The sequence below is a fragment of the Salarias fasciatus genome, chromosome 15 (genome assembly GCF_902148845.1).
Source record: "Salarias fasciatus chromosome 15, fSalaFa1.1, whole genome shotgun sequence".
Taxonomy (NCBI): Eukaryota; Metazoa; Chordata; class Actinopteri; order Blenniiformes; family Blenniidae; genus Salarias; species Salarias fasciatus.
The window spans coordinates 9,340,944-9,350,450 of record NC_043759.1 but is presented as its reverse complement, the minus strand read 5'-3'; the positions used below and the strand labels follow the sequence as shown (position 1 = coordinate 9,350,450).

The window sequence follows — 9,507 nt, the reverse complement described above, 5'->3', positions numbered from 1 at the left end:
AAGTTGAATAGATTAGATAGATAGATAGATAGATAGATAGATAGATAGATAGATAGATAGATAGATAGATAGATAGATAGATAGATAGATAGATAGATAGATAGATGGACAGACAGATAGATAGATAGATAGATAGATAGATAGTGTGCAGAGGGCTCGTGTTGTTTTTGCTCAGTTGGGATATATAAAACTGCGAGCACGTCATTTGGGCCAAACTATTAATAAGAAGTCATCCTGGTAACCCCCGTGCCCCCCTCCCCCTCTGAACCCCATTACTCCTTTGGAGACTTGCCCAGCAGAGTCCGCATGGCAGCTGGACGCATGCGCAGCGGCACGCGCCCAGTCGCGTCTCAGGTCTCCGCGCGGCTCAAACTTGGACGCGCACTGAAAATAATGTTGTTTCCCGCGGAGGCGAAGGGCCCCGTCACCGAGCCCGACCCCCGGGACGCGCGCTAGGCTCCGGTCCGTGCGTTCAGTGCAGCCCTGAGCGACTTGTTGCGGGACCGGCGGTGGCCATGATGGCCGGCAGCGGCTGAGGCGCTGCGCTCCGGTCAGTGACAGCCTGCAGACGGCAGGGAGAGCTGTGCAGCGACCGCTCCACTCCGCTCCGTCCCGGCATGAGCGCTTCCAGCGACTGAGGAGAGATCAGGGAGCTGCGGACTGTCGCGAGCCACAGTAATTTGGACTCAGGTTGGTCTTGATTTATCTGTTGTTACTTTTTTTTTTCTTCATCTTTTTCCCCGCTCAGTGAGAACTGGCACAGATTACAACTTTGACTAAATTGCACAAAGTTATGAAAATAATACGTTTATTTTAGTTCAAATGAATTATCAAGTTAATTTTTTCACGTTTTAATATTTTCACACTGAACGTGTGAAGTAAATTGTTGGAATATAAATACTTGGTCATTGATAAATAAGAGGGATGAATTTCGGAGTGACTTTACGCTTTTTCATCATCATATAGAGTGACGTCCAATTGTATTTGTTTTTATTTTTAACAAACTGTAATCAAATTGACGGGAATTCATATCAAATATTTTTTTTTATCCCTTATTTTAAATTATCAAATTAAGAAGATGTCACATCTCGTGTTTCTTCACACTTTTCTCCCTTTAATGTGGAGATGCTTCGCTGCTGGCCTGTGTCTTTCCCCACATCTTTCGCCTCACCGTCCTCACGGAGGGGCTTCAGTCTGAGCTCAGTCCCCTTCCTCGCGCGTGTCCACGGTTTTTCTCACATCTCTCCTCTCATCCCACGTGGAGTTTGTGTTTATATTTGATATGTAGGAAATGGGAATCTTACACCACGGCCGGGCTCTCAGGGCTTGAATGGCCCCTGGCTATTGGCCTGCCCCTAACAACATGACAAGTTACACACCGACTCAAAATCTGATAGGACCTCCTGCGCCGTAATCCACACAGATTATATTTCCCATTAAGAGCTCACACTTAACCAACACGCACCTATGCGCAAAATGTGGATGAGACATATTTGGTGGAAGGTTTCTAGAAATTATGGAGCGACACAGAAAGCAGGGGGGAAACAAATCAATTTTAATTACGGATTAAATAGATGCGTTTTCATTTTAAATCAATATTACTGGACGATTTGTTTCATGACAGGTGTTTTCAACCCAATAATTTGTTTTATACAAGAGTAATTCAGTATTTAATTTAAACCACTTGTGAAGCGTCCGGACTGCAAAAGGCCTGACGCATTTTTTTTTATCTTGATGCGTCAATAATAATAATAATAATAATAATAATAATAATAATAATAATAATAAATTCAAAAAAATGGTCTGCTAATTGTCTATTTTCCCCATCTAAAATATACATTTTAATTAATATGTTTACGTGTTCCCGAAATATGTGCGTAAATGCGCACGCCGCAAAACGGATTACGCAATACTGTGAAGTTATGCGTACAGCAAAAATAGGTTGCGCGTGTGTGCGTGCGCGTGGCCGTATTAATGTCACTTTTGCATATATACAAGACAAAACGAGGCTGCGTTTCAGTCGCAGTTCTTCCCAACAGTTGCTGCGTAAAACTGTTTTTTTTCTTCTTTTTTTTTCAGTCGGTGGGATTTGAGTCGGATTTAATAAGCTGTGTGATTTTTCCCTTTGGCTTCTCCAGTCTGCGGTTTGTCCAACACTCTTTCCCTCTTCGGTTTGCACGGCGTGAAATTACCGCAGCGCGGCCGTGCACTCCTCCTCCTAATCCTCCTCCGCCGTCCCATATGTGTTTCTTATGTCGCTGTCAATAGCCATGCTGAGAAATATAATTCTCTCTTCGGGGACAGCAGAAGGAAATGGCAGGCCTTATCGATTCCCTGTTCAGTGTCAGGTAACTTCTGGGTGGTTTCAGGGCCGTGTGGTGGGACACTGCACAGATACAGGCCCTCCAGTTCAGTCCTTTTTAAACGAGAATACGTTTAGGCTTTGAGTGTAAATTTTTGAAGCTTCATATGAGTAACTAATCTGCTTTTTAATGTTTGAAAAGTGCCATATCTGAGAAAAGTAATATAATATTGACATCAAGTTAATCAACACAAAAAAAAAGTTAGTTTTTTACTGATAAGGCTAAATTATGGAGAAACAAGTAAAATTCTGCAACATAGGGTGATCATGTCCTCCACAAAGGTGAGAGAGAGAGAGAGAGAGAGAGAGAGAGAGAGAGAGAGAGAGAGGTGGGTGAAGGAGGGGATGGGAGGAGGGCGGTGAGGGAGGTTTGGGCACAAATCAATTCACCTGAGAGACGCATTATTGTCTTCGGTTTCAGGCGAGGAGGAGCTGAGCGCTATGAAAAATTAAAAGGATGCCAGTTAGTTTAAAGGATCGAGCCAGAAAACACACACACACACATACACACACGGGTATGCTGTCTACAAATTGAAAAAAAAAAAAGGCAGACAATGGTTTAATTCATCGCTGATCTCTATTAAAGACCGCGTTTTTGAGCCAAGCGTATTTTCAGATGGCGTTCATGATCCCGGTGGCTGTCCGCCGCTCTGTTAAATGACTCCTTTGTGTCAGTTCATTGCACATACCGTACATGCACACACTCCGATACGTCTGTTTACCTGCACATGTTTACACTGTGCAGCGATGGCAGCCGTTCGCAGCCTGGCTCGACATGCTCGGCGCAGACAAACATGTTTACTTCAGCTGAGCGGAAATATAACAAATTCATGCAAAATATGAAATAATAATTCATCATCGACACAGTTTAGGGCCACTTCACTGCTGGGATCTGCAGATCTCACGACAGGGAGAGACCATTGTGTTCTTGTGCCAGTTCTCGTCTGAGCCTCCTTTTCCTTTGTTCGGTTGTCAAACTTTTCTGCCACCCTTTGCACAATATAGCGTGGAGGAGCCATTTTGTGCCGTTCACCGGGCACGACGGCATTGTTTTCCCATTGTTTACTGCCAGCCTTTTGTCGTTGCCGTCACTCCCCGTGTGACAGCAACGACAAAAAAGACGATAGCGGAATGCAGTTTCTGCCTCTGTCTTTGGCGACGGCGACGTCTTGAATTTTTTTAGACAATCGGCTCGGCCTCCCCCGTCGCTCCCGAACTCCTGCGCCAACCTGTCTCCTGTCTCGTATTAACAGGGTCAGTCACTGTCTTGGTGCGCTCGCCAGCCACTGTGTCTGTGGTCCGGAGGCAGCCAAGCGGCCGGATCCTTTACGCTTCTCCTTTTTCATTGTTGATATTTACTTCTGCAATTATCTCTCCACTTCACCCTCAGCTGAAGATGATATGCCGAAGTTAACACTGCCGCTTCCCTCCTCCGTTCTCTTGTTGCTCACACATAAACACACTGACAGGAGGTCTCACCAACACGCGGAGAATAGACGAACGCGGGACGGTTTAGCGGTTGCTGTCACAATGGTGACGAGAAAATGAAGCAAAAAACACAAAGATCTGGTTAAAGTTCACAGGGGGCCAGCGGCATAAATCAGCCACAGTCAAAGAATAGTTTATTGACAGACTCAAATATGTGTGTATATTAATAACATGATTCGTTTCCTCCTTGTTGTCTCTGAAGTGTGTGTGGCGCATCACAGCCAGAGAAGCGATGGAGGCCTCACAGGACCTCAACGAACAGATGGTGAGTTAAAGGCTACTGTATGTATGCAACTGTGTGTGCATGTGTGTGTGTGTGTGTGAGAGACTGTGTGTGTGTGAGTAAGTCTACCTTGCATTGGCCACACAAGTGTGAGGTATGGGTGCATTAGAGATACGTGTTTGTGTGTGTGCGCTAACGCACAGCAGATGTGGGTCAGCGAGTGTACAGTCACCATATGGCAGCAGTCAGAATGAGCGACACTTTAGTCGAAACAATGCTGGACAGAGGATTTCAAAAGTGTGTGTGTGTGTGAGTGTGTATGTGTTGCACACTGTGTATGTGATACAAGAAAATTCAGCTGCAATCCGTCTTTAGGTCGCACACACACGCGCGCATGCATACACATAAAGACACACACACACACACACACACTGAGCGTGGGGTTTGCCGGGGTCTCGGGCGGCGCTGCAGGCCACCTCCGCGTCACGTCAGCGCAGCGTCCCAGTTCTGCTTGTTTAAAGATCAGGCCTGTATTGTTGGGAAAATGATTTTGGCGGCGAACGAGGCCCACTCGCATTTCAAAGTCGTTAGTCAGCCACCAGAACAGGTGTAATTTCATCTTCTCCTCCTCCTCCTCCTCCTTCTCCATCAAGCCTTGTTCTCTCTCTCTCGCCCTCTCTCTCTCTCTCTGACCTGCCAGCCTCAACAGTAATAATAGCGCAAAGTGGGACAGGGCCTATGAAGTATGTTGTTTTTCCCCTACTTTTTGTGTTGCTCTGTCAGACTTGCTGTGGGTCGGGTTACACACTGACCCCGGCAGAGTACACGCCACTCACAGATACAGTGCGCGCACTTAACAAACACACACACACACACACAAAAAGATAAAGAAGTAAGGAAGGTGCATCCATCTTGTCCCACTGCGATCCAGATATCAAATATTGATGTCCATATTCCACAATTACTTCACCTTCTTTAAATAGGCCGGTGATATCATTTATAATGTGAATTTGAGCTCCTGCTCAAAGACATTGATTAATTGTTCAGCTTGGAAACAGGATCTGGGAGAAAAGGACAGAGATTTTAATCATACAGATCGGTTTATAGGCCTGAGATTTGTGTCTTCTGAAGTGTTTGGTCCAAACACTGGCCTTGCTACGGCCATGTTGCTCTGTCAAGCTGATACTGGGGTTATGGTGTTTTTGATTTTTTTGTAGAAAGTACAGTACAAAGCTTAAATCCTTCCCTCACTCAGTGATAATGAATCACTTTCAGAGGTGAATCGTCCAGTGTTGATCGCATTGTATTAAACTGACAGAGAGATAAATGTATTTCTTACTCCAGTCCTGTATTGACACGCCTTGTTAACGCTCAACAGGAGGCACCAAACCAAAGATATTTATAAAATGAGCTGGAGAAAACCACGAAATGACAACTGTCCAAAGGGTTTTTCGGTCTTAAAATAGACCCTGATGATATCTGGAGTATAACAGCTTTACACACTCAACCACTTCACTAATTTGCCTTTAAAAACTTCGTCATAGTTATTATTATTAGCCTTTACCTCTCATAATTTCAATTCAAACTTCAGGTATTTAATATGCCAGCTCATTCTACTCATTCTACACTTGTAATTAATTTTCTGGCGATGTCTTCCTCTTGTTCAATGTTTAAACTGGAAGTGGCTAACTCTTTGCTCGCTGAAATAGGCGTGTCTCCGGTGGCTTACAAAACAGCCCCGAACCCACACACAAGGTTTCGTGGAGTTGTCTGCCGACACCTGACACCCCCACTCCTTCCCTCTACCCTTTAAAGTACCCCGTCCCTCACATCCTCCGCCCCACCCTCTTCCCACCACATCCATCGCACGTCATCTGGGTCCCAGTCAGGCGTCCTCGCTGGCCGCCCGCCTGCTGAGGGCCGGCCTGCCGTCTGGGGTCCGCGGGGAGCGCTGGAAGGAGCCCTGAGGCTGCGCCAGCAGTGGTTAGCCTGGTAATGCTACTTTTAGCCTGTTTAAGTGTCTCATTCCACCTGTTGTCGCATGCTTGTTCAGCTCCGGAGAAAAGGTGATAACAGATTGTTTTGTTTATATTTTTCTTTTTTTGAGACGACACTGAAAGGTCAACTGATGCTGTGCGGTTCGGATGTTTTTAGATACATTTACTTCAGTCCTATGTATGGCTATCACACTTATATTTAATAATGCCAGACTTGTGTGTGTTTTCTTTTTTTTATACTTACATAAATGTAAAAACTCCACATCCTGATACCTGTAGTGAAGAGATGGGTGGGGGGGAGGAGGGGTCAGTGGTGTTTGTTGACCCCAGGGAGCCTCACAGGATCTAAATGTATGGACACCTGAAGAAAAAAAAGCAAGCGAGCTGGAAGAGGAGGAGGGGGAATGGGATCAAAAAAGAGCGAGAGAACGGTTCTCGTAGCCGTAGCCTTTTCCGCTGTTGCGCTGGGAGAGGCCCCTCGTATGGCAGCTGTCCCAGCCCGTGTGATAGAAAGACGGAGGGACGGCCAGAGACCAAGTAAGAAGTGGAAAAGGGTCGGGTTGCACCCCTCTTTCACCCCTACAACCCCATACAGACACATTCACACAAACTTACATGCGGCAGCGGTAGCTTAATACCGGCGCGGCCCAACCCTGATCACTAAGATTGCACTGGCGTCATGGATGGTCGTTTCGAAATCTGCCCGGCAACAAGGCATGTGGACGGATCACAGGGGTGTAGAGTGTAATAGCTACCCCTCCTGGCATCCCTCGACTAGGCTGGCATCCTGGCTGTGGCACTGAGGCGCGCTTCAATTTCAGCTTAGTGTACATTGATTCTTGTAAGATTTATGTTTAGTTGACAGCCTGAGTGTTGCAGAAAGCATCTATCTATCTATCTATCTATCTATCTATCTATCTATCTATCTATCTATCTATCTATCTAGCCTTTTATTACAGCAGTGAAGTAGAATCAGTGGACTTTTGCCACCAATATTAAAAACCAGATCAGTCCAGCAGAGACAGAAAGCGGAGCGGAGGAGACCCATGCTGCAGTCACAAGGTATTATAGGATCATCTGTTGTAAGATTACATGCAAAGTTAGAATCCCGCCATCCTGTCTTTATTGGAAGGACATTCCTGAACAAGAAACTCTGGGAATGGATTATTGTCATCTTCTGTCCTCTTCACAGTCTGGTCTATCAGTTACCAATATAGTATTTTGATGGTGAATTTGCAAGTTATGAAACTGAATACAGTTTTCACAGTGAAAGACATAATAAATAATCAGATTCCACTTTGTTTGCGCCACTTGATTCACTTATGATTCTGTAGAATAGCTTTCTAAATGCACAGAAGGTTGAAATGTGGAAGAAAACAATGCAACTGCGACAAAATGTCTGCTGTGGAAACTGAGAGAAGTCACGGGCACCAACCTTACAAAATAAAACATTTCAATGAACCAACATAAACAAGCTTATTTTCACTTCGAAGTCGTAGATATATGTTGTTGGCATTCTTCTTTTCTGTCTCTTTAAAGCTCCCCAAGTTCAGTTCCTCTGCTGAACTTTCTCTTGATCCACCCCTGTTCTCCCGTTTGAAATATTGTGGTGTGTTTTGGCTTTTTGTTGGACTAAACCATTAAACTGAAACAAAATTAAGTGTAGCTTTATGATCTCTCCAGTGGAATCTGTTCTCCAAAAATGAACCGAAGCAGCTTATAGAGCCTCTTTGTTTTGACGCCGCTTTTATTTAAGATGCGTGAAACAACCAAAACATCTGTCTTCCACCGAAACCCATTGGGCTCCTGCCTCGGCTCAGATAATTTATAACTCCTATAAGAGGGCCGAGTGAGAGTCTGGCCTGGCGGAGGAAAGACGGCTAGGTGTGGGGTCAGGGGGTCACAGACGGCCTGCGAGCCAGTCGCACAGCGCCTGACAGCGTCGAACCCCCCCAAACAGACTGGAGAATCCATCTCCAGAGCGAGCGAGCGGCGTGGGCTTTCTGCAGGAACACAGCAGACAGGAAACCGCATGATATGTGCGCTTTAGTGTCTGCTGTGTGTGCGTGTGTGTGTGTGTAGGTGTTTCTCTCTGTTATACGCATATAGTCTGTGTGGTGTGGGATGGCTGAGGTCATCTGAGTGGAGGCTGTCTCATAATGTGGCCGTGATGTTTAATGGAGGTCAATCAGGACCCCCGTTCATCTCGCCAAGATTCTCAGTTTTATTGATTACTCAAAGAGTTTTCAAGAAAATCGCATTATTGCCAGATGTTACGCTTCTCTGCGCCGAACATTTTTAATGTCATAAAAGCTTTTGTAATAAAGCCGATTCTTGAGGAAACCACACCGGGATCGGTGCGGAATTCAATTTCTTGGGATTTGCTTTAGTGAAGATGAATAAAAAGTCTCCATTACACACAAACAGAAGTCTCTAATAAAGTAGTAAAAATGCTTCTTTCTTTGTTCTCAGCAGCTTTTATGGCAGCACAGCCCACGTCTTGTTCGGCCCTGTCTTCCTGGCAAGTGCTCGTCTGCCATTGGTTACAAAAAAAGGAGCACGTTTCCTCATTTCACTGGGAAGGAAATGAAATTGCAACAATTGTGCTTTGGTTACGGAGGAACCTGCCTTCCCTGCCCGCCGCGAGAACTTCCTCTGCTGCTCTGCTGGGAGATTGGATTTCTCTCTCTCTCGCTCTCTCTCTCTCTCTGCAGCAGAGAATCGGGGGAGGGAGCAGGGGGGGTCGCCGAGGCCAGATGGGTTGTGACCCGGGTCTCTGTGCTGACTTAACTAATGCTAACTAATGATTATTTCCATTATCGCACCATCTTTCAAACGCTTTAATGGGTTCCTCTTTTCTGTCACAATATTAAACTAAATTCATTGCGTACGCATCTGTTTGAAAACAAAGTTTCGTTGGAGAAATGAGGAAATATTTAGGGTTAAGAAATTGGGTTAGTAGTAAAAAAAAAAAAAAAAATCTTCAGGCAGCTACAATCTCCAGCAAATATACTCTTACTTTACGGTTTTTTTCTTTACTTACTGTACCAGCAACTAAAATGTATTCCAAACATTCATTTTTTTTAATCTGGATACAATTTACTTACTTAATTTTCTCCTTTTTTCTTTATATTTTGGTCCCAGATCAGTTAAAGGAAGGGTAAATTGAGAATATTGTATGAAAATATGGAAAAATGCTGTAAAATGCCATAAAGTTGAAGCGGCAGCTTCCCGTGAATGTTCCACCTCAGCAAGGTGTCGACATTTATTCAACTGTTCTTTGAAAGGCCAGAAGTAAATCGATACATCGCGGCTCGGTGCACGTTCGCACCTACTTGTGCCGCGGCTGACGATCAAACGCCACGCCGACTGGCAGAACGAAATGTTTCCAGGACTACCGAGCATCGCTCCTTGCTGCTCCTCAAAACCACATTTTC

At 45.0% G+C, this 9,507-nt stretch overlaps 1 protein-coding gene across 4 annotated transcripts in view; it reads left to right on the top strand.

Moving 5' to 3' along the window:
• Positions 1 to 368: 368 nt before the first annotated feature.
• The window catches only part of eya4 (EYA transcriptional coactivator and phosphatase 4), a 36,467-nt gene continuing 27,328 nt past the window's right edge, over positions 369 to 9,507 (top strand). For all 4 annotated transcript variants that reach the window (XM_030110475.1, XM_030110472.1, XM_030110473.1 and 1 more), the window contains exons 1-2: positions 369 to 690; positions 4,053 to 4,115. In XM_030110475.1, coding sequence (XP_029966335.1) covers positions 4,083 to 4,115 — 33 coding nt within the window. In that variant the 5' untranslated portion in view covers positions 369 to 690; positions 4,053 to 4,082. The remainder of the gene's footprint in view (positions 691 to 4,052; positions 4,116 to 9,507) is intronic.